Source organism: Aristolochia californica, unplaced genomic scaffold (assembly GCF_029961685.1).
Source record: "Aristolochia californica isolate CCGP_79_NKW_82.1479 unplaced genomic scaffold, dmAriCali1.0.hap1 SCAF_1, whole genome shotgun sequence".
NCBI classification, from domain to species: Eukaryota; Viridiplantae; Streptophyta; class Magnoliopsida; order Piperales; family Aristolochiaceae; genus Aristolochia; species Aristolochia californica.
In genome coordinates this window covers 5346394-5371037 of record NW_027181770.1, presented here as the reverse complement: position 1 = coordinate 5371037, position 24644 = coordinate 5346394, and the positions used below count along the sequence as shown (strand labels likewise).

The window sequence follows — 24644 nt, the reverse complement described above, 5'->3', positions numbered from 1 at the left end:
CACCTCGAGGTTTTGGTGCACATGGTTCAACATGGTATCAGAGCAAGGTTTACCCCGCTTTCGAATCCTCCCGAATGCGGGGTTGGTATCACTGTTTATGGGGCGTGTTTGGAGTAGAAGTGGGCGGTGTTGGTCCCCACGCCCACGCCTCGCTCAGCACGGTCTTAGGTCCATGTTGTGCCCTCACTAACGCCTCGAGACTGTCAGATCATGGTCAATGCGTGGGGCCATAGGACGGGACCCTACCACTTGGAAGGACCCCCTCGCCTTCTCTCCGGATCGGTTCCTTTAACTAGGATGTGGATTACAGAGGAAGCGATTTCCAGCTCATTCCATTCGGAGCAGGTAGGCGGATTTGCCCGGGCCTGCCGTTGGCGACTCAGTTCATTCATCTGATCGTGGCGTCTTTTGTCCTCTACTTTGAGTGGGGCCTACCTGGTGGGGCCCATCCCTTTGAACTGGTCATGGAAGAGAAATTCGGTCTGACCCTGCAGAAGGATCCGCCATTGTTAGCAGTCACCAAATCAAGACCCTACTGACCTGCAGTGAACAAAGTGGGAAGACGTGCCGTTTCGGATGCTGGGTGCAGCAGATAATGATTTTTTTCCTTTTCTATTGAGGAATGGCTACTACCTTCGTTTTGAATAACATCCAGATTAAATTTGACACAGCTTCAAATTATATTGCTTCCAACTGTTCAAATAATTAAATAAAATGGAAAAGGAAAACAATCATTCCTTTGTTGATGCCAAGAAGCCCATCAGCAAGGAGTGGAGACTGCGAGTTTCAGTGAGAACACATTGCTGATCAAACAAAGCAGACACAACTGCTACGCCTTTCAGATTTGGGACACCCAGCTCCATGACAGAACCTGCATTGCCTTTGTTGATACCTCCAATGGCCACCACAGGCAACTTTGAAGCTGAACAAAGTGCTTTCAGGCCATCTAGACCAATAGTTCGATTGTTTGCCTTAGTGGTCGTTGGGAAGACTCCACCGCAGCCAATGTAATCAGCACCATCAAGCCAGGCTTGTTCAGCTTGTTCCAGTGTTTTACACGACACTCCAATAATTTTATTGGGCCCTAAAAGCTTGCGAACCTTATTAGCAGGCATATCTGATTGGCCAACATGGACGCCATCTGCATCACAAGCAAGCGCGACATCCACTCGATCGTTTATTATAAGAAGAACGCGACTGGACTGGCAGATCTTCTTGCATGCCTCAGCTGCCTCTAAAAAGTCAAGTGTCTCTGCCTCCTTTTCCCTGTAAAAACCTCTCTTTTGGCTATGGTATTCCCCAAGTATTTAAATTTACTTTCTCACATGAAAGGGACAACTCAGAAAACTCACCTTAGTTGGACGATAGTGGCACCTCCTTCTATGGCAGCTTTGACAGCATCAGTAATACAGCGACCCCACTTCGTATTCATTCGAGAGTCCGTCACCGCATAAAGGAATAGACTGTTGGGATCGAAGTGCTGTCCTCTATATGATGTGAATACATCATTTTTAAGCTTGAATAGGTGATCAAAGGGTCCCTGGGGCCCTCTACCAATGACCATGTCTCTGCTGTACAGAAGTGCACTCTCAACAAAACGCTTGGCCTCCTGTATTAAGGAAATGAATTTTCAAATACAAGTTGGTCAAGAACAGTCAAACTAGGAATTCTTGCAACAAAATAATACAATCCTAGAATAAGAAATCTTGCAGCATCATATCATGAGGAATTGGGAGGGTAAATTGTTGGTCTCCTCTGCTAGCCCCTCGCTTGCACTGATGCTTTGGCAGCTGAGAACTCATGCATTCCTACATGGGATGTGCATTGTGAAAACCCTCTTATTGTTGAGGGAGACTCGAACTCCTGTTCAGCTGGTGCAATGGCAAGTTCAAACTCGCTTGGAGGTGGCTGTCTCAAATGGAAGAGATCCTTGACATTGGTCAGGGGTTTAGCATCACTTGGTTTCACACCCCTGAATTCTACTAACAAGGAAGCCGATCTCCAAGCCAACCATGGTGTTATTCAAAGAGAGGAGGATGTTAGCTGGAGTGCAGAGGCTACCTAACTGGGTGGATGCTATTCTCACATCTGTAATTGAGTTGATATATCTATATTTGTTGTTTATTTGTTGTAACTATTTTCCGTACTTTGCTATTGTAATTTTTCCTTTCCTCAGTGTTCCTTGCTTGCTTCAGTCGCAGTCATATATCCTTCCAGCGTTTTCTCTCTCACTATATATATATATATATATATATGAAACGCTAGTATGTAGAACTAATTGTTTAAAGTAGAAATTGAAAACTTAAAAGGATAAAATCACTAGAGATTAAAGGGAAGAAACTCAATTCCTTCCACTTAGGACACCTACTAGAGAATTGGACAGCAATTCAGTGGTCTGGGTGAGGGTTTTCAAAATTGAGGTCCCAGAGTTGGAGCCTCACTAGACCTGGAAACCCGATATAAACCCATCGAATAGAACGACCAAAACATGGATTTTGGTCTCAGCATTAGAGCCTCACTAGGACATCCAGTAATGAAGAAACACCTCTGAACTAAGATTTTGTGTAAGATGTATGGATAGATAAATATGGGCCCAATAGCTAGTGCCTTGCGACAAGCTAAGAGGACTGCAATATGCCAGCGTGTGAATATGTGAAATGTCCCTGCTGAAAAACTTGTGCAACAATTTATTGGATCAGGGACCACGCACATGTCATAGATAATAAGCGAGAGTCCTAATCATGATAAGGATTCTGTCTGGCCTGATGAACTCACAAAAACAGCATAAAAAATCTCCTAGTGAACATCTGATGCAATAATCTCCACAAGACATATGAAGAGTTGGGTTAAACTTATGCAAAGTTCTTTTACATAAATTCAACCATAAGCACAACTACTCAGGTGGCTTTTCTTTGAGGAAATGCCTAAGTGATCACTGCACTTCACAAAACAGCTTCTCTATTTAAGCAAAATAAGAAGCTTTTCAGAATTACACATTAGAGCATCAGAACTCCAATAATACAGAAGCCAACATCAAAATCCAAGACATTTTAAAGTCAGAGTGAACTAGTTTATAGAACATAGAATTACTTATTTGGTTGCCACATGAAGGATATTTTTTTTGGTCGAAAATAGGAGAATTAAGCCAAAAAATATCAAAAGGAACAACTTAAGGGGGATTCATGTTGACAACGAGGTGTTGGAGCATGGATCCCTCCTTGGGTAAGCCACCCACCATACCATTGGCAGACCAAAATACATGGACTCAAATTCATTTGGGAACAGTCATAAAGATCAGCAATTTGGTCACGAATTGAGAGCAACATGAAGGACATAAACCATTTCTTGGAGCAATACTAATGACTGCTGCAGTCAACTCACACCAAACACATTCTATACATCCCTCATTTTCTGTGCATATGCAACATAAAGCAACGATTCTCGTCTTTTCTCATCTTTCTTGCTCAGATAAGATCTTAAACATTTGAACATTAATATAATCAAGTTGAAGCCAAAGAAAAACCTGAAAACCCTGAAATCCGAAAGGCCTAAAATCAACATCAAACAAGAATTACCTGAACAGCAAGCAGCATCGGAGAACCCTTTGCTAATTCAGCTGCTATACAAGATGCCAGAGTACAACCTGTCCCGTGTGTGTTACGAGTTTTTATGCGAGATACACTAAATTCATGAAACTGTTTCCCTACATAACCAACCAACATAATGGATTAAGAGGCATTTCAATTGCGTGCATTTGACTCATTTCTCGCCTAGCCAAATAGACGAGAAACCCATTTCAATGGAAAGCTAAACTCAGTTTAATAAAGATTCATAGCTGCCTTGTATTGCATCTTTTTTTCTTTTCGAGCAGCACATTAAGCTGTCATCAACATTAGTATCTTGTCCTGATTATGTCAGGCTCGGATATATTATGTGCAAGCAATTGTGAATCACTATGAATGTCAGTGCCATATCCCAACTATGTAATGTTCAGATACATTCTGCTCTACCAATTGGTGTCGAGGCTGTCTGATGCATTCTGTTTTATCACTTGTTATTCCTAGGAAAAGAAACCATCTGTCTCTAACTATGCTTAAGTTGTAGGATGTGAATGCTGCATGAGGCTGTGCAACAAAGATGTAAACCATACCGTCAAAGAATATGTCAATGGCATCTGATGTATCAGGAAGATCTCCACCCTTTACAAGCACATTTCTGAAAATGAAAACATCAGTTAAATATTTTGATAGCTAAAGTGCCATAAGTTGCAACATTCTCCACAATTAACCCCTTTCGTGTCTACAGTACCATAACTGTAAGCACTAATTTGAACTCAAGTCACTGAGTAGCCCATTTTAAATGTAAAAATAAGTGTCTAAAAATGATACTTTGGGGCTAGAATTTAAATACAAATAGTGAATTGTTGTCTCTGTAAAGCTTCCGGTTGGAAAGTGTGAAGTTGAGTCCAAGGCCCATCCCAAAATAACTAGTCAACTTAAGAAACTTTTTTTCCAACTAATAAACTCAATATCTTTATACTCACTAATCCATGAGGGACTATTCCTTAACACTCCCCCTCATGTGTAAGCCCTCTTTTGTGGCTCTACAAGTGGATAATTTAGGTGTAGGCCCTCTTTTTGTGGCTCTACAAGTGGACAATTTAGGTGTAGGCCCTCTTTTGTGGCTCTACAAGTGGATAGTTTTAGGTGTAGGCCCTCTTTTGTGGCTCTACAAGTGGATAGTTTAGGTGTAGGCCCTCTTTTGTGGTTCTACAAGTAAATAGTTTAGGTGTAGAACTACGCCCACGTACGAGTACCTACTCTGATATCATGTGAAGTTTGGGTCCAAGGCCCATCCCAAAATGACTAGCGAACTTAGGAAACCTCTTTCCCAACTAATAAGCTCAAGATCTTTGTACTCACTAATCCATGTGGGACTATTCCTCAACAGAAAAATAATAAGCAAGAGTCAACAGGACAATGAGGTAGCGAACACAACCCCATTTTCATAGTTAAAAAAAAAGTATTAAATATCAAGTAAGGGTATTTTGATCATTTTACATGTTCTATATTATTTTGTAGTTGGGTCAGTTAGATTAGGTATTTTTTAGAAGTCTATGGCTCAAATTACTTGTCATTTTGATGCCTAGTTAGAGAGTTATGTGATTTTAAGTGATGAGGGGCAATTATGTAATCTAACTACGAGTCACTCAGGCAATAAATAAAAGAGAGAGGGGGGTCAACTTTTTCCCTACTCTCTTCCTGTCTCAAACAAGCTATCTCCTTCTCTATCTCTTCTTCTCACTTCGATCTTCTTTTTTTCCCAAATTTTCATCTTTTTTCGTGGTATCAAAACAGTAAGGTCCAGATTCAGAGCCTATAAGCTTTCCTTGTTCCTTCTATAAGAATTTTTTGTTGATTGAAAGTCAAGGTTAGATTTTTTTCCCTTTTTTTTTCTTGTGCCATAACCCTAGAGTTGATAGCTTGTGTTGCCTATTGAGCAGTTATATGCTTGACCAATGCCCCGAGAGGGTTGACTTGGGATTTTTCCCAATTGGAGTGTACGCAGGGTCCCTTTCCTTTGTCTGTGTCACCCATAATAAGGCAGACGTTAGCATATTTTTGGATATTTTTTTACTTGTTTAGGGTATCAATTGGTACTATTGAGTGTGGATTTACATGATTATGCTCAGATTGTTGAAGTGAGGCCTACACTGCCTACGTAGACAGTGATTTCTGCTTGATATCAATCATTGCTATGGTGTTTGTCTTTATCATATATGGCTAATTTAAGTAAGATAACTCTTATGAGAGAGTTTGGAAGTTCTGAGGGAAAAGATACTATTGTTATCACTATAGAAAAGGTGAATGGTCAGAATCATCTAGGTTGATATAAGTCTATGCGCATTTACTAGAAGGCTAAAAGAAAGTCTAAAATTATCAAGGATGATCCACCGCTTCCGACTACATATGATTGGGAAGAGAGGACAGCCAGATTATGACCTGGTTACTCAACAATATGTACTCTAAGTTAAGGAGTCAAATTATGAATTATGAAACAACTAAGAAAATATGGGTGTCCCTTAAAGTTTTATATGTGCCGAAGAGTAATCTCTCTAGAGTTTATGAATTGCATGTCTATTCAGTAGGAAAACAGGTGAAAGAACAGTGACTAAAAACTATAGTGAGCTATAGAGTCCTGTGCAGGAAATTAGCATTTTTCATCTCTTCATCACTGATTAAAAGGAGCTTTATAAAGCAATTGGGACAGATTCTTGTAGCAATAATCCGAAATGGCTTGGGACCAGAATTTAATGCAATTCCATTGGGACAGATTCTTGTAGCAATAATCCGAAATGGCTTGGGACCAGAATTTAATGCAATTCCAGCCCAGTTACCTGCCTTAAATCATATTCCATCACTCTCCTAAGCCTTCAATAGGGTGATATGTGCAGACACAGCAATAACATCCAAAGATAGCAAGGAATCTAAAGGGGTTCATGCAGCTTTTGTTAATACTCAAGGACAATCAAACTCTGTGAGAGGTTACAGTGGATAGGGTAGGGGCAGGGGGGCCGTCATGGATCGAGTAAAGGTCGAGGCCGTGGTGATGGTAAAGTTGACAGAAGGTTTCTACATTGTAGACACACAACCATTTTTCAAATAAGTGTTGGGACAAGTTTGGTAAACCAGCATGGGCCAACTTTATTGTTTATGATAGCAGTGAGACCTCTTCTACTCGAGTAGTTGGTATTGTCCCTGGTTCTCCTAATGAACTTCAGCAGCTAGCATAACCTCCTTCACATCTATAGCTTAACCTACACTTCCTACAGCCACTCTTTCCAGTTCATATACACATGCCTTATATGACTCCTATTTCTTCCTAGGTTATTGACTCCGGAGCATCATCACACATCTCAAGTATGTCCTCTGTCTTCACAAATATTAGTCCATCTCTGTTTAAACAAGTCACCCTTGCTAATGGGTCCGTTTCTCTTGTCCATGGAGTATGTGAAATTCAGACTACATCATTTCTGCCATTACACTTAGTACAATTTGTTCCCAAGTTTCCTATTGATCTCCTATTAGTTAGTCAACTCACGATATCTATGAATTGTTCAGCAACGTTTTATCCTACTCATCGTGTGTGTAAGGATTTCAAGACAAGGAGGATGATTGGTTCAAAGTATGAGAGAAATGGACTTCATCATGTAGAAGGCTCACCACAAAAGACTCCATCCACATTCCATGTTGCAGTCTCTTCATTTCAATGGCATCTACGATTAGGATATCTTTCTCCAGTAAAGTTGATTCAATTATTTCCAGATTTACCATCAAGTTTATCTTTTCACTGTGAATCATGTCAACTCGATAAGCATCATCAGACTTTGTTTCCTTTAAGTTAGACAAGTAGTAGTAGTAGCTTGTTTGAAACAGTACATTTGATGTATGAGAACCATGTCTTGTTCCAAATGTCTTTATTTATAAGTATTTTGTGTCCTAGTACATTTTGATGTATGGGAATCATGTCTTGTTCCAATTGTCTTTATTTATAAGTATTTTGTGTCCTAGTACATTTTGATGTATGGGAATCATGTCTTGTTCCAAATGTCTTTATTTATAAGTATTTTGTGTTCTTTATTGATGATTTTAGTTGTTCTACTTGGGTATAGCTCCTATGGGATAAGTCTGAAGTATCCAATTTATTTCAGATTTTTTACAATGAAATAAAAAGTCATATTAATGCATCTCTTCGTGTTTTTCGTATTGACAATGGACTATAATTTATGAATCAGAAATTTGATTCCTTTTGTGAGTTTCATGGGATAATTCATTAATCTTTGTCTATGTTTAGTCTACGACAAAATGTCGTAGAGAGGAAAAATCGTCATCTCCTGGAAGTTGCTCATACTATGTTACTCCATATGCATCTCCCAAAATCTTATTGGGGTGATGTGGTGCTTACTGCATACTTTCTTATCAACAAAATGTCTTCATCTGTACATGGAGGAAAATTTCCTCTACAAATAATCAATCCCAAAGGTCCATTATTATCTCTCTTTCCTCGTACTTTGGGATGTGCATATTTTGTACGTGTACTTAGACCTTTTGCCAATAAGTTGTCTCCACAAGCTGTCAAATGTGTCTGTTACTCTTGTATACAAGAGGAATATAAATATTATTGTCCTTCAACTAGCAACGCATTTATATCTGCCAATGTAACATTTTTGAAGATGTTTCGTTCTTCTCTAGGTTAGTCAAGGAGTCTATACCATTTATTGTTGATACAAGTATTGTTGCTCGTAGTCTGATGAAGGATGTTGATAGCCCCATGCCTAACTTGTAGCACAAAAGTCATACAGGTTCATTAGAGATAGAAGGTGGATAACAAACAAATAAATGTTCTCTCTTTCCCACCTATGCCAGAATCCTCTTAGTTTGTGGATCCTTAGGTAAGTAATTTACATTTTCCTGTTGTTGTTAAATAGGTGTTCGTAAATCAACCAAACATCAAATTTTCTAATTTTCTCTCTTTCAATTCTCTTGTTGGTCACTACAAAAAATTTGCACTATCCCTATCCTCAGTATAGGATGCATTGGTATCTTCTTAGTGGAAGCAAGATATGGATGTTGAGATGAAAAACAGGGCACATGGATATTATATGATCCACCTCCTGATGTTACAATTGTGGGATATCATTGGATATATACTATGAAAAATAAAGTTGATGGCCCAATTGACGAGTATAAAGCAAGATTGGCCAAAAGATATACCTAGACTTATGGTATAGATGTGTTTGAAATTTACTCTCCAATAGCCGGATTGACCTCAGTGAGGATCCTTGTATCAATGGCAATGAATCAAGGATAATCCTTGTTTTAGTTGGATATTAAAAATGTTTCCTTACATGACAATTTAGATAAAAAGTATATATGAAGCAACCTCTTGGGTATGTTACCAAGGGGGAACAGGAAAAATGTGCAGGTTAAAGAAGGCAATCCATGGACTCAAGCAAAGTCCTTGAGCATGATTTGATAAATTCAGCTAGGTAGTAATATCCTTTGGTGTTTCTAGAAGTCATTGTGATCACCCATTATTTGTTACGAAAAAATCATTTGAAGTTGTGGGTTTACTTGAGTATGTAGATAATATTATTTTGTTAGGAAATGATAAAAAAGATATTGAACAGGTGAAGGAACATCTGGCTAAACATTTTTAAACAAAATATTTGGGTTCACTTACATATTTCATTGAGATAGAAGTTGCTCGAAGTACGGTAGAAGTTTTTTTTAACCCAAAGGAAATATGTTTCTATATACTATAGGAGTATGGGTTGCTCTGAGTTAAACTTGTTGAGAGACCAATGGAAGTTGGTACGATCTTCATAATGAGGGCAGTGATGAACTTAGAGATTAAACAGTATATTGGAGATTGGTTCGTAAACTGATTTATGCTACTGTTATAAATCCCAATATATTGTTTGTTGTGGGTGTGGTGAGTCAGTTCATGATTGTCCACGTAAAGTTCACTTGGAAGTTGCTAAGGATTTTGAAATATTTAAAAGGATTACCTAGAAAAGGTGATTTTTCAGATGCAGATTTTGTAGGATCCTAGCAGAATAGAAAGTCTACTACTGGGTATTGTGTATTTGTAAGTACAAATTTAATTAGCTGGAAGAGTAAGAAGCAAAATGTAGTGGTCGTTCAAGTGTAGAAGGCGAGTATAGATCACTAGCCCACACAGTAAATGAGTTGATGTGGGTCAAATTTGTTCTCCAGAAGTTAAAATTACATGTTACAGAACCCATGACTATGTATTGGGATAACTAGGTGGTTATTTCATTGCGAACAATCCAATGTTTCATTAACCAAACTTGTAGAAGTTGATTGCCACTTTATAAGAGATATAGTGATGAAGAAAAAAGTTGTTACTCCATATGTTCGGTCAAGGACCAACTTCGTAATATCTTTACCAAAGCCTTGGGTAACCATGAGTTTAGTATATTTTGTAACAAGTAGGGCTTCCAAACATATATGCTCTAGCTTGAAGGGGGAGTGTTAAATATCAAATAAGGGCATTTTGATTATTTTACATGTTCTATATTAATATGTAGCTACGTCAATGAGATAGGTATTTATTAGAAGTCCATGGTCCAAATTACAAGTCATTCTGATTTGTAGCCAGAGAGTTATATGATTTAAGTAATGAGGGGCAATTATGTAATCGTGCTCCAAGTCATTTGAGCCATAAATAAAAGAGAGAGGAGGGTTGACTTTTGCCCTACTCTCTTCCTTTCTCAAGTGAGCTCTCTCCTTCTCCATCTCACTTCTATCTTCTTTCTCACTCAATTTTTCATCTTTTTTCAAAGAGAATATTAAAACATTTTTTATATTAAAAAGTATGTCAAAATAAATTTATGAAACTTCACAAGCTATGAGCACATGAAATACAAGAAGATTACCACAATTTTCATATTCTGAGATTGGGGGAAATGGAGAAAAGAAAAAATGGGGGAAGGGGAGAAAGAAAGATACTTGGGGCCAAAATTATGAATGCATCTTGCTGCATCACACATATCAGCTACAGTTTCCAGCCGTAACCCACCAAGTAATGCTGCTGCTTCTTTCAAGTTCGGTGTAACAATATCAGCCATAGGAAGAAGCTCATCCCTGCAGCACAAAATTCGTTATACACATGTCCCTAAACATAAATCCTTAAGCATTGGGCACCCTCTAGTGCACCACAAAACAAAGAATTTATACATTAGCCATAAAACCAAACTCTCCCCATTCACACATCATTCCTTCTCATCCAGATATAGAAATTTATTGTCATAATAGATGGACCAAAGCGATCAACTGTTTCAACCAATTTATGTCTAAGGGTATGTTAGCCTTTACAAGAGAGAGAAAAAGAGAGAGAGAGAGAGATGAACCATTTGTACACAACCATAGACAGTCAATCTTGTTGTAAGGACAAGCTTCTTGAGGACTCGAACTAATTTGGAGTGATGTAGCGATTCATTGAATAGAAGTCATACCAAAAGGAAGAGTACATCCACATGTTGAAATTTGATTCTTTAATTAAGTTGGAAAGAATACAGCACAACACATAGGTAATATTAAAAGACATAATTCTATTACAGGAAGTTCATGAATATAAAATATATATATATATCATGAGTCAATAGAGAGGACATCATATACGAAGGGAATGTATATGAAGCAAAATCGAGTCATCATGTGTAGCACTAAAATTCGTACTTCAGCACAGGCAATAGAACCGTACCGGAATCCAACAAGGGTAGAAGACCCTGCTAGAACATCCCCACTTGTAGAAACCATGACTGGATCAACCACTAAAGCTGCCTTTAGAGACACAAAGACCTGTCAACTTGAAATTCAGAAAAAATTTAGATAACTTCAAATCTTTTGAGATAATAGAGCATGCCTTGGACTGGGAACTCCCTGAGGCTTTGACACAGAACTCTGAGTATACCAATAGATGGGAGCATGCCAGTTTTTACCTGAAGAATGTCCAAAATTCAATTGTCATGTGCTGCCACACAAGCTACAAATTTAATTGCCAAACCAACTTAACAAATGCATGAAAAGTTCAAAGTACCTGGACAATTTCAGGCTTAATCCTTAATTTTAAATTATATAATACTAAGGGCATCAATATCCAACCAAAAAAAGAGTTACAAAAAAAGTTTACATAGTGAAGGAAGGCCGATAATTGATTCTGTTAAATAAAAATAATTTGCTCTTTACACAGGCAAAGGATTTTTCTTTTTGCTTTTATTCAATATGACTATGTCAAGAAGCAGAGTTCAATCAGTATCAAATGGCTCTGAGTCTACTTCGCAAGTGCCACCTTTTCTACCTCTTCAATCCAATTATTGAAAAAACTGCTAATGTTTAAGGTGCCCTGTTAATAACTTCAGGATTGTGGCAACCAGTTCAACAATATAAGGAAGATTGCATCAGTAATCTCCCATGAAGGGACATTCAATTCAGCGTGCCATAAGTGCTTGTTTTGGACATCTCCGTGTCTGTGAAGCAAGTCTATTGATTGTGCGAGTGGATAAGCTCTCAAACAAATATGTAACAATTTCCAATCTCACAACTGAAACATCAAAATAAAATATTCAGGTGACTTACTACATCAACTTCCATATCAGACAACACAGACGTCAATTGTGCAGCAATAAAGTCCTCAGGCACGGGATGAACTCCCTTGTACAACAAATAAGACAAAGTTCCATCAGTCTCAACGCTTTTCCACTATAGCAGGCGACGGTTTGCACTCCCTTATCAGCTTCCTGTGTTTTCTATTTTAATTTTTGTTACCGTACTTGTACCTCAGCACACTGATTACTCGGTAGAAACCATCAGAGATGAATTATAAATAGAAGTACCTGAACTCCAACTGTGTTCTGAGCAGTAACTGCAGTTATAACAGACGAACAATAGACTCCAAGTGCACCGCAGGCTTTTATATCAGCTTGGATTCCGGCACCGGCTCCCGAGTCCGAGCCAGCGACAGTCAACACATGAGGAACCTTTCTATTACTATTCCAATTGTTCTCCGCAGTTGCAAGAAGGGACCAAGTTCTGGATGACATTGCATTTTTCATCGTCGCCATGGAAAATTCGACAATATTCAGACCAACAAGGACCTACGGGTTTCACAATCAACAACTATAAAAATAGAAAAAAGCTCAATCTTTAGAGAGAACAAGACGACGTAATAATATTTAGGAAGACAGAAGACCCGAAACGCAGAAGTGATACAAAAAATAGAACAGAAAGTGAGACGGATGAGAGCGATACGCTAACCTGGAAGAGGACGGCTAAAGATGGCGTCGCAGACAATAAAAAATTCAATCTTTTCCAAGTAGCCTTCCCTATGAGAGGATAGGATGGCCGTCGCGACCGAGTAGCAACGGGGTTGGGTAATCGAGTTGATTCGAGGTCGTTGGGAGTTGGGTCACGATTCGTTTCTTTTACAGTTTTATGGGCCCAACGGGCCAAGCTGTGCTGTTGTAAGCCAGGTCGGCATAAGTGATGATTGAGATAGTTATTGATCATGATTGACCTAATAGTCGTTTAGCATGTTTTTCACCAAATGGTTTTTTGTGTTGGATCAACTCTCTATAGTTGTATGAATAAATAGATAGGATAGATAATATTAAAAAATAGCATATAAATATTATCTTAAAAATTAGAGCAATGTGAGGTATGTGACATGGATTATAATTGAGTTCTTGAGTGCATGAGTGGTCTTAAACAAGGCAAGCAATTAAAAAAAAATTGACAAAAAAGTGCTTTTGAACAAAGAAGACAATACCTTGAAACAAAACAAGGGATTGGTAGACATCATAGCATGATATGGTTACTATCATTTAATAATTTATTTTAATTAATAAGGTAACATTTTTTTATAAGGGATTGTTCGTATTGCAGTATAAAACTAAAAGGATCGAAAATTTATTTTTCCTTTAACTAATTCTCCATTTGATTGGTTTTCTTGTGTTTATGTCGTCAAGGAAAATAATGAAAAAAAATAGTTGTGGGGTTTTATTTTTTATAAATAATAAAAATATGATTAAAAGTAAAAAGTAAATAATCAACAACCGCTTTGGTTTTTATTGGTCAATTTTTCCTATAGTTTCTTATTTGAGGAATAGAAAAGTCATTTTCTAATTTTATTTTATTTTTTATATTTCTTAAAGGTAAGAGGAATAAAAAATAATTAAGAGAAAAAAATTACCTGTTAATTATTCCTTGAATTCCCTTTTTAGAACTTCATGCAAACACGTTAATTATTGATAACACTACCAAAAATAAAATGTATCTTAATCTGTTTAGCATGAATGCAGACTTCTAAATGTATCAACAATGTTTAATCAAATATATCTAGGGGTATTTTAGTCACTTACTATCATTGAACTACAAGTTATCGCACAGAAGTCCAAAACTTTGTAATGCAATATACTAATGTATAATAACCAATTTAATAGACCTAAAAGAAATAGCAAATACTTCAATCAATAGTGTTTATTCTATTGACAAATAATAACATTAGATGTTGAGGGACCCAAAAGGGTCGAACTATCAATCATCTTTGAGGTTTGAGGTAAATAAGAGTAATTATCAACCAACTAAAGAGAGAATTGATGAGAGAAATTAAAGTAAATATTATTTTTGTAAAAAATAAATTATGTTAACGAATCAGCTCACGAGCAAACAAGTCTGAGTTTGGAAAATCTCGAATTTGACTTGTTATAATTAACAAGTCTTGTTTCAAGTTTGAGCTCAAGCTAATCTCAAGTAAAAACTGAATTGTGCCGAACTTGAACGGTTTGCGAACCAATTTGGCTTTGTGCCACCCCTACTCGTGGCACTCCTTGGCGTCTATTGTCAAACAAGTTTGATGGAAGCGTATGAGTTTGGCTTGTTATACTTAACGAGCCTTATTTCGAGTTTGAGCTTGAACCAAACTCAAGTAAAAACTGAATTGAACCAATCTCGAACGGTTTGCGGTCCAGTTTGGCTTGGTACCACCCCTACTCGTGGCACTGCTCGGCGTTTGTTGTCAAACAAGTTTGATGGATGAGTAAACACTGGCATTTGCAAATTTTAGTGAAGATGGTAGTGTTGACTGCAGGTCCCGCCGATGGTGAGGTTATTAGATTGACTGTGGATCCCATCTACCGTAGGCAGCTTCGTCAGAGATGATTATGTGCAATTGGTTTTTTCCAGGAAAGAAAGTTTGGTTGGCCAAAACATTTTTATAGTACAGTTTGCTTCCATTTTGAAACCTGTCTTTCAATCACTTGTGCGTTTATATTGTTCACATTCAAGTGATGATGTTATAATACTTCAATAAATGTATGGCTTCTACTGAAGGATGTTAAATGATTGCACCTTGACCAGTAAGAGGACAATGACTTGCTGCAGGGGAAAAGGTTGCCCAAAGGGGCTTACATATTCTACTAACGGATTCATAGCCAAAGAAAGACTGGATTTGGCAAGCTGTGGTGGTAGTTGATAGGTTTGAGTAAGAGATTTGATTTGGCTAGATGAAAGAAGTGGGTTGGTGAGGAATGTCGGCACCTTTTGCTTTTATCTTTCAGAAAATTATGTCTCCTTCGTTGCAAAAACTACTGCTTCCAAAGCTCATTCTTATCAACTAGATCAATAAAATAAAGCTCCAGCTCTTTGAGAGGGAACTCCAAATCCCAACTCGTCTGTGGATTTGTAAGGAAATAACCAAGTTTGTCGGCCAATAATGAAGACAATTCATGTGGTAATCCCTTTACATCATGAGACACTGGCACAATCATGATCTCGGTTTGAGTAATCTAAAAGTCTAGAAATTAGAGAGAGTACACTAAGCTAGTCTTTCTCCTCATACAGCTCAGTAGAAGCCAAAAGATAAAACAAAACTGAGGTCCCAGACAAGCCTGTCCAAGAGGGTACAACGAAATGTGTGAATTGCCAATCCTCAATGCGTCCCAAGATTCCCGTTGACTCACCCTGGACTTGGGACCTCTCAATGTGTTGAGATTTTTAACCTTTGATGGCCTCAACGGATCTCTCCGTCCCAAGTTTGCCTGGTTCTTCACATCGAGTTCTCCAAATATGTCTTCTTCGTATTGTTTTACCTCACTGACGATGCTCCCAGTAAAAATTATTATCATCATGGGATAGACCCAGTAATGTCGAGGAAGTCCTCATTGCTTTGTAATCTCATTTTGATTCATTTGAAAGGGAGGTATCAAGTCTGCTACAGTTTTGGATCTTGGGTGCTAACGGTCATCTTTCTCATTCCTTTCCTCTGTAGTCTTCACTTTCGTCATCGAAATCGAATACTTTTAAAAGAGGAATAGAAAAAGAGTCGGGTCTGAATAGAAAAAAGAGGAAAGTTCTTCCTTTGCAGAGACCAGAGAGAGGCAAGTGAAGCAACAGCTCCTGCGGCTTGGAAGAGTCGAAGACCAGAGGCTAACGGGGACGAAGTTCCCTGGAGAAAACTGTGGGTCCTATGCTCCTACATGGACCCCACTTTCGTCCTTGGGGGATATTATTGTCATTCGAGTATTTGACAATTGACTTTTAATGTCTTTGGATGGACGGTTCCGATGAGAGATCAACTGAGAAACAAAGTGGGCTCAAACTCATGAAAATTGCTAAAAACCCACCCACCTCTCTTTCTCTCTCTTAGATTTCTCTAAAATTAAATAGAACCTGCAACAACCAAGAGGAAGATGGTGTGCAGCAGTGGAAGTCCCGTGACCGAGTCAGTGGGGAATTGGAATGGATCACAATAAAAATGGATCATTGGAAATTCCAAAACAGGTTCAGTGAACAACCCACTTTCTTCCATCTGTTTCTCCTCGACTTTGGCGGTTTCTCCTCTAAATCTGACTCCATTTTTAACTACTCTCTGCTGCTCCATATAAGGTCCTCAACTCACCCAGAAAACCAGGTCGTCCCTCCTCTCTAACAAGCCGCGATACCCACAAAATCTCCCTCGAATTTTGGCTAAAAACAGGGGAGGAAGGCGACCCGTTCTTGGTCTCTCTTTTCTCTCTCTCCTCTTTCCTTTTGTTCTTTTAGAAAAATGTCGGCTGTCATGGGAGCTCTCTCTGGCTCCAAGGACATTATTCCCTTCAATTCCGAGATGGACAACGAAGAACAGAAGCACGAAGGTGAGCCGAGCGGACCCCGCGAGGGCGAGACCACTGAAGACGAGAAGGACACGCTTTCTAGGAAATTCAGCTGTGCTTCTGTGGTTTCGTCGGAAGTCAATGATGAGGATGACGACGACGAAGAAGAAGATGATAAGCCGAGTGGAGACATTATTCTTGGTCCCCAGATGCCTCTCAAAGATCAGCTTGAGCTCGACAAGGTCAGTGAGTGATTCCTCTCCTTTTTCTTTTTTCCTCTTCGTATGCGTTTTCTGAACTGGAACGAGTTTGTCAGGACGATGAGAGCCTGAGAAGATGGAAGGAGCAACTTCTGGGGAGCGTGGATCTGTCTTCTGTTGGAGGTATTCTGTATTCCATTTTCTCTCAAGACAAGTTCACATCGGTCTTTTTCTTGTTTATATTTGTAGGACTGGATTTATAGGGACGTAGAAATACCAAAGTTGATTATTGCTCTCTGTAATTAAATTTTCACATTTCGTAAAATAAAAAATAAAAAAATCTGATGACATGACCTGTTACCTCCTTCGAGAAAATTGGCAGATAAAAGAGGAGGGTTCCTGTATCTATGAAATGCTGTTTGCAGAAAAGGAAAGAAAATTAATTTTTTGGCTCCTCTGGTTATTGCAGAGCATGCGGACCCGGAAGTACAAATCATGAGCCTGACGATTGTCACACCTAGCCGGCCTGATCTGGTTCTACCCATCCCCTTCACTGCCAAAGGCAAGGGCCACGCTTTCTCCCTCAAAGATGGAAGCAAATATCGCCTGAAGTTCACCTTCGTCGTCTCCAACAACATCGTCTCTGGTCTTAAATATACAAACACTGTGTGGAAGACCGGTGTGAGGGGTAAGTCTACAGAAATTCCTACCGTTCTGAACCTCTCTAATTCTGTTAAGAAATGTTGAGCATCTTATTGGGTTTTGATCGATGAAATGCAGTGGAGAATACAAAAGTCATGTTGGGAACATTTAGTCCTCAAGTGGAGCCATACACTTACGAACTAGAAGAAGAGACCACCCCTTCTGGCCTTTTTGCAAGGGGCTCCTACTCTGCAAGATCTAAGGTACCGTATCACTGAAACCAGACGAAGACGATTCTTGAGTTGAGCTTGAGCTTCTTTTTAAAAAATTAAATTTCTTGGTGCGTTCCTTGTTCTTGTTTCAGTTTGTAGACGACGATGGCAAGTGTTACTTGGACATCAGTTACTACTTCGAAATCCGGAAGGATTGGCCGTCTTGTTCAGAGACTTGAGACAGAAGAGCAACCTGATAAATTTGAGCTCATCCGGGAACTCTACTAATTAAGAAGATATTCAACCCAACCTGCAAGATGACATCCATTTTTTTTATTTCTATTTTGTCCACCTGAGTAGGCTTAGATAAGCAGATTTGCTGCAAATTCTTAAAACAGAGTGGAAGGGATGATCAAGTAGCATGTATATGACGAGCTGATCTTGTACTGAAACTATGCCCCATGCCTTTGGATCTTGTTCATTAAACTTTTTTGTGAGACTTAAGATTCTTTGCCAACAGAAGTCTCTCTCCTCTCTTCTCTGTACTCAGTCGGTGCCATCGTCTCTATCCTGCCTTTCTCGAATTTCTTTATGTTGGATATCTGTGCGAGCGACTATGGTTTTTCCAGGTGAGTACAATCAAAGAAGCTTATATAATTATGTTTGGCGTAAACTGGAGAAACATTATTCAGCATTCCGCCCACCGGATCAAGGGCTATCACATTTAGGGGTGGCATGGAACTTAGCGGGTTCTTAAGGGGCTCGAACTCCGCTCGGCCCGTTAATTTAACGAGGGCTTGGGAGGCGAGAGGCAGAAGCAGGAGTCGTCTTCGACTCTTCAAGTTCAAGTTTGATTTCTTCCTCTCCTTGTCTGTTGTTGCCGATCCTTATCACCGTCGAGTCCCTCCTGTCCACTATTGTGCCCACCTTTGTCACCATCGACAGTTGATCGCCGACCGCCTTCATCGCAGACTCCCTTACCCTTGTATCATCTCGGTAGCCGCTACCTTCGCCGCTGCTTCCGTTGCAACCGTCAGCCCCGATGACAATTCCTCGCCGGCGCCGCTAGACCCCCCTGGCCTCCACGTCTCGACGGAAAACCAGAGACTTAAGTTAGAGGAGAAATAATCCCCCCCCACACACACACGCTCATGAAGATATCGTGTGATTTCGCAAATGCGAGATACCCCCCCCCCCCCCACGCTCATGAAGATATCGTGTGATTTCGCAAATGCGAGATAAAAAACATGTGAAAAATAAAATTGTTTCTTGAACTCCTGCCATCTCTTCTTCATGGCTCTTGAAGAGACTCAAATTGTTTGAGGTACACTCTTAATGCTAACTTCACTCAAGTTTTTCAAAATAACGAATTGGTAGCATTTCAGAACTGTTGTTGTATGAATCCATGCTTCAAAGAAAAAACGAAAAATGGGTATACGATTAAGTTATCCAAAACCATTTTTCTTAAACTTTTTATCTATCTCGATAATCTGGTTTTCCAGTCCTTGAATTAGAACGATCTGATTGAGTGCAAATGGACAAAATTAGCGTTGTTTTTCAAAAGAATATTTTTGTGTTTGATTATTGAATAAATTTTATGCATAATTATGCAGTTTCTATGAATAATTTTATGCAGGGTTAATACACAGAGGTTATGTCCAATTTTAAGTAGAGGTTATGTCCAATTTTATGTAAAATAAATGCATAATTTTATATAAATTTTACTTAACTTGTATTTTATGCAAAGTTTTAAATGTAAGTTGGAGCTCGAACTAAGTTAAAACTATTGGGCTCAAGCTTGATTACAATTTTAGGCTCGAGCTTAAGTTCAAAATATTTAAATCAAACTCGGCTCGAACATAGGTAGGTTTGGGCTCAGCTCAATTTGAATCAATTACTATATTAGTCATCCCATCAACTGCTATCTCAACCGTCTGAAAACTATTATCTCAGCCGTCCGATCAATGACTATCTCAACCGTTCAATCATGATTAGATGGTTAAGATAGCCCTTTTGCATGTTTCACATCAAATTTTTTCCTTATTGGATCAGTCATATTCAATTTATTTAATAAACTTTATCTTAACAAATTTTCTTACTTGAATTTGATAAACATAATTTGGAATTAGTTTTCTTGAGTTGGGACTTGGGTGTTTCTATTGCTAATGGAGAACAATGACAAACAAATTGTTCTGTCATTATATGTTTCCATGGGGAGCAAGAAAACTATGAGAAGTAAACATATAACAATGATAAAATGCAACTTTCGTTGTTATTGCCATCTTTTAACTACAAAAATTGAATTTTTATTGCTAACAATCAACATGTTTAATGATGATTTTGTTTGTCGTCGGAGAGAGAAGCTCGTTGAAGGTCACCGATCGCTTCTTGAAAGAGGCTTTGGATCCGTTGGTTCAAAGTTCTTCAAACTAGAACCCGTTCGATTGCTCCAGTTGGCCGTTCATCTCCGTCTGATCATAGTCGTCCGGCCCTCCACCTTCGAGCATGTGAACTCCATTGTCATTCTGAAACTCCTGATTTGACTCGTCGAGAGCTCGAGATTTCTGACTCTCCCGATCGAGGGGAACATCCACGTTCGGCTCTTGTTTATTTGGAAGAAACTACAGGAAAGGAAAGTTAGAAAACTTTAATCTTCTGGTTGTCAAACACTGAAATTGATTACTTTTCTTTTGTCCACTCATTGGAGGAGACTGGGGATCTTCTGTCCACGCGAGTATGATCAAGAAAGTGGTCTTCATCGTACCACGTAGTGGATTGTCCACAGATTTGTCTTTAGGGTTTTCCATGTCGTTCATGCAATCGCAGAAAGTCAGTCGTAGAAGTATGATAATTGAACGGCTCGGATCAGTGAATCAAAATCACCACCTTTGGCTCCCTAACAGATCGAAGTCTTCCGTCATTAAATGAAGCTCATGAGATGCAGCAGGTGAAAGGGAAAAAGAAAGTAAGAGAGCGTCGTTAGTTCGGCTTGTGAATCTAATTAATGTAAAGGTGGCGATGGAGGTGGAGCTTAGACTCCCATTTCGTCAATTAATACGTGAGGCTCCAACCAGCCTTGTTCTCTTTATAGTATACCCTCCTGCAGGCTCCAACTATTCACCAGCTTGTAATTCTTTCTTCACGAAAGATACTGTAATTTTGAGGTTTCCAGAAAAAGCCAAGCTTATCCTGTTCATTGGGATCTAACCATTTGGTGACGGTAAATCCTATCAAAATCTGAGTAGACGAGACAGATTTTGTTTGTTTTTTTCCTTGGATTGAATGAAGTCATCACTCGCTGCTCATATTTTATGATGGAGAAGGAAGAAGGCTACGCGGTATTGCTTTTTCACTAACCGTTGTCTGCATGCTTTAACAGGCATTTCAGTTTTTTTGTTTTTTTTTTTCTGGGTTCAAATTTTAAGATCCCTTTGAGTGATCATGTTACTTTACTCGGAAATCATGAGCTTCCTGCAGGTGTGCCCGTCAGGGAGTACTTTCCCGGCCCTCGACTATTCCGTCGATCCACATCAACAACAACACGAAAACATGGTCGAGAATTCGTCTATGGTTGATTACTTGCTGAGCAATCCTCCGCCGCCGCATGGCTCGACGTCTCTCGACAAATTAAGCTTCGCCGACGTCATGCAATTTGCGGATTTCGGACCCAAGTTAGCTTTGAACCAGCCGAGGATCTCCGACGAGTACAACGGGATTGATCCCGTTTACTTCCTTAAGTTCCCTGTGTTGAACGACAAACCGCAGGATCCTCTGATGACTCAGCCTTCACCGTTGGCCGTTGAAACTGATCAGAGGTTCAATGAGATGATCGTTCAGAGTAAAGGGGCGATTTTAGAAGAAAGAGAGGAGCGTGGAAGAGGCGGAGGAGAAGAGGAAGAAGAAGGTCGGGAGAGCACATCCACGCGGTTGCGACTTCTCGGTAGTGCTAGTGCAACTGGGACCGATGGAAAGAACAGGCGGAAGAGACCGAGACTGGTGAAGACAAACGAGGAGGCGGAGAGCCAGCGGATGACCCATATTGCCGTCGAGCGAAATCGGCGGAAGCAAATGAACGAACACCTCCGGGTGCTACGATCTCTCATGCCCGGTTCCTACGTGCAAAGGGTACGTAAATGCGCGGAATTTGATCTAAGAACCTCGATTCAGTTTAACGGAGGCCGGCCTGTTTGTTTATTTTCTCTTGTTTGATTGGTTAGGGCGACCAAGCCTCAATTATCGGCGGTGCAATCGAGTTCTTGAGGGAGCTAGAGCAACTCCTACAGTGTTTGGAATCCCAGAAGCGGCGCAGGCTGTTCGGCGGAGACGCAGGGCAGCGGCCCATTGGAGAGACTCCTCCGCCTCTAGCCAATCACGAGCCTTCATCCCAGACGCCATTTTTTTCGTCAATGTCTGCTCCCAACGACCAAATGAAGCTCCTCGACTTCGACGACGGTCTCCGCGAGGAGTCCGCAGAAATCAAATCTTGCTTGGCCGACATCGAGGTGAAGTTGTTAGGTTTCGACGCCGTGATCAAGATCCTCTCTCGAAGAAGGCCCGGGCAACTCCTGAAGACGATAGCCGCACTCGAGGACCTCCAGTTCAACATCATCCATACCAACATCACCACCATCGAACAAACCGTTCTCTATTCTTTCAACGTCAAGGTAACGACTCTCCAAAACAAAAACAAAAAAAAAAAACCTTTTACCATTTACCATCAAACTCACTAGTTTCTAATTTCGCACTATGACCAGATTGACGGAGAATCGAGATTTACCGCGGAAGAAATCGCAAACTCTGTTCAACAGATATTCAATTTCATCCATGCAAGCTGCTTATGACGTGTTCCACAGTCTTTTCCAAACTTGCTTTGTTCTGCAATTCCGTTTTCATGTAAATCAAAATTCATACTTCACGTACTTCTACTGTTCATGGACTAGATGGGTTGACGCTGCTGGTGATTCATGTCTGAAAGCTCCTTCCAGGGAGGATATTCATCCAAGAGGAGACAGGTTCTGCATTGGTTGTAGCCTATTAAAAACTTTTTGACCTGTTGTGGTCGAAGTCAACGGGGTACTCATATGGACCCCATGCGTTGACCTCTCAGAGATTATTTTTGTTAGTATTAGGGTGGTCCGATTCCACAGCGCGGTTGTGGGCCATAGCCCACATGGATTCTGATGGATTGACTGATTTATCCAAACCAACCTGGCCGTGGTTCTGATCGTGATCGTGATCGTGCTAGTGCTAGGTTCCAAATCTTAAAAAACTGCCGTTGCAGCAGCGTAAATCGAAGAAAGTCCCATTTGTTAACTAGAATGGAGTGCCGGATTGGCACATCGACTCCCACAACTGATCGATAATTGGGCCAATTTATCTTTCTTATAAATATGACATGGGAATTGCTAGTTATAGAGATTAGGGGACGTTTTCTATCACATGAAGCACTTGTTTTTGTCATTCATAATCGTGAAAAATGATAGTAAAATGAGTTTCCTATTGTTCTACTAGGAAACTACTGAAAAATATACTAAGAAACGTTAACGTGATTTTTGGTTGCTTACCTCTTACTTCAACCTTATTTTTATTATTTCAATTTTTTTAATTTTGTTTCTAGTGTGACAATTTTTTTATTGTTTCCTATGGCGACACAAATGTAAGAAAAGTTGTCAAAGGAAAAAAATTCAATAGAAAATTTTTAATAAGAAAAGCGATTGAATGGAAAATGAATTTTATATCATTTTGTGTCCATATGGCAGCACAAATATTCTCAAATTCTTAAGTGGATAAACATTGAGTTTTCGGTTGAATAGCAGGTATGGGAGAGTCTTACATGACTTTTTATGAAGAAGTCTCACAAAGCCAAACTTAATATGGTGGAACCTTAAAGGAGTTTCACAACCAAAGTTTAGTAGAAGAACCTTATTTAAAGGTGGTTTAGTTATCTTTATGAGAGGCTTCGTCTAATACGAGACCCAGTTTCATGCAAAAAATATGAAACAATTATTCCAGTCGTTCAATCTTCATCAATAGGGAGGCATAAGGTTCCTCCCATCCTTCATCTATGAAGCCTTTGCCTCTTCCTCTTCCTCTCCAACTAATTCGACTCTCTTAGTGGTAATCTTTGCTTCTCCATCGCCAAAACCCTCAGTTCCATGTTCACGAAAGATGATATTGTAATTCTATTTTGCTGAATCATGTCACAAATTGGTGGAAACATATTGGGCAGAATTTGTGGGATCTTTGATTTGGCCTCCAAAGTTGCATTTAAATCTGTTGGGAGATTGTGTCATGCGTTTGATTTGAAAAGAATGAGCAGTTTGAAAGTCAATAACGTTATAAATAGTGAAAATTCTTTAGCTATAGAATCGAATTTGGTTGCTTATATTATTGATTTTGTTTGGAAGGAGAGGAACGCTTTAACTGCAAGGTCGCACTCTCTCTCTCCCGAAAATCGTTTTTTCGGTCTCTCCTGCCCTCGCTCTCTTCTCTCCCGAAATTTTTTTTTGGTCTCTCTCTCGCCTTCGCTCTCTTCGTCTCACGCTCTCTCTCCCGAAAATTGCTTTTTCGGTCTCTCTCCCGCCCTCGCTCTCTTCTCTCCTAAAAAATTTTTTCGGTCTCTCTCTCGCCCTCACTCTCTTCATCTGCTCCTTCCCTTCTCTCTTCTTCCTCCAAAATTCCCTCTCTCAGCCTCCATCTCCCTTCTCCCTCTCGTCGTCGATGCCCCTTCCGCTGCCACCGCACCTAATCCTTCCCCCCGCTCATCGCCTTCTCTACCTCTCATCGTCATCGTTGTCGACTCCCGTAGCGTCGCCCTCGCCTCGTCGTACCCCAACTAGAGCGGCTGCTCTGGACCTCTCCCGTCGTCGTCACCCCCCTACCACCACCTGCTGCTGCCGTCAAATCAGTCGGCCA

General features: G+C 39.7%; 3 protein-coding genes across 5 annotated transcripts; 2 read left to right on the top strand and 1 right to left on the bottom strand.

Moving 5' to 3' along the window:
* Positions 1–570: 570 nt before the first annotated feature.
* LOC137943728 (thiamine biosynthetic bifunctional enzyme TH1, chloroplastic) lies at positions 571–12906 on the bottom strand. 2 transcript variants are annotated; one of them, XM_068789168.1, is made up of 10 exons: positions 12843–12906; positions 12422–12704; positions 12165–12239; positions 11452–11527; positions 11290–11365; positions 10536–10670; positions 4151–4215; positions 3576–3703; positions 1353–1609; positions 571–1266 (listed from the first exon to the last, which is right to left on the bottom strand). In XM_068789168.1, exons 2-10 carry the CDS (start codon positions 12647–12649, stop codon positions 732–734), a joined length of 1575 nt encoding a protein of 524 aa, XP_068645269.1. In that variant the 5' UTR covers positions 12650–12704; positions 12843–12906; the 3' UTR covers positions 571–731. The 2 variants fall into 2 exon arrangements, with proteins under 2 accessions (XP_068645269.1, XP_068645275.1); XM_068789174.1 differs by having other exon boundaries at positions 12422–12682; positions 12843–12903.
* Positions 12907–16321: 3415 nt separating this feature from the next.
* On the top strand, positions 16322–18241 carry LOC137957046 (rho GDP-dissociation inhibitor 1-like). Its single transcript, XM_068804753.1, has 5 exons — positions 16322–16917; positions 16992–17058; positions 17345–17563; positions 17656–17780; positions 17882–18241. The coding sequence occupies exons 1-5, from the start codon at positions 16630–16632 to the stop codon at positions 17966–17968; spliced, it is 786 nt and encodes a 261-aa protein (XP_068660854.1). The 5' UTR covers positions 16322–16629; the 3' UTR covers positions 17969–18241.
* Positions 18242–20999: 2758 nt separating this feature from the next.
* On the top strand, positions 21000–22693 carry LOC137960378 (transcription factor FAMA-like). 2 transcript variants are annotated; one of them, XM_068807995.1, is made up of 4 exons: positions 21000–21067; positions 21207–21854; positions 21947–22393; positions 22484–22693. In XM_068807995.1, the coding sequence occupies exons 1-4, from the start codon at positions 21041–21043 to the stop codon at positions 22568–22570; spliced, it is 1209 nt and encodes a 402-aa protein (XP_068664096.1). In that variant the 5' UTR covers positions 21000–21040; the 3' UTR covers positions 22571–22693. The 2 variants fall into 2 exon arrangements, with proteins under 2 accessions (XP_068664096.1, XP_068664088.1); XM_068807987.1 differs by lacking the exon at positions 21000–21067 and having other exon boundaries at positions 21171–21854.
* Positions 22694–24644: the final 1951 nt, after the last annotated feature.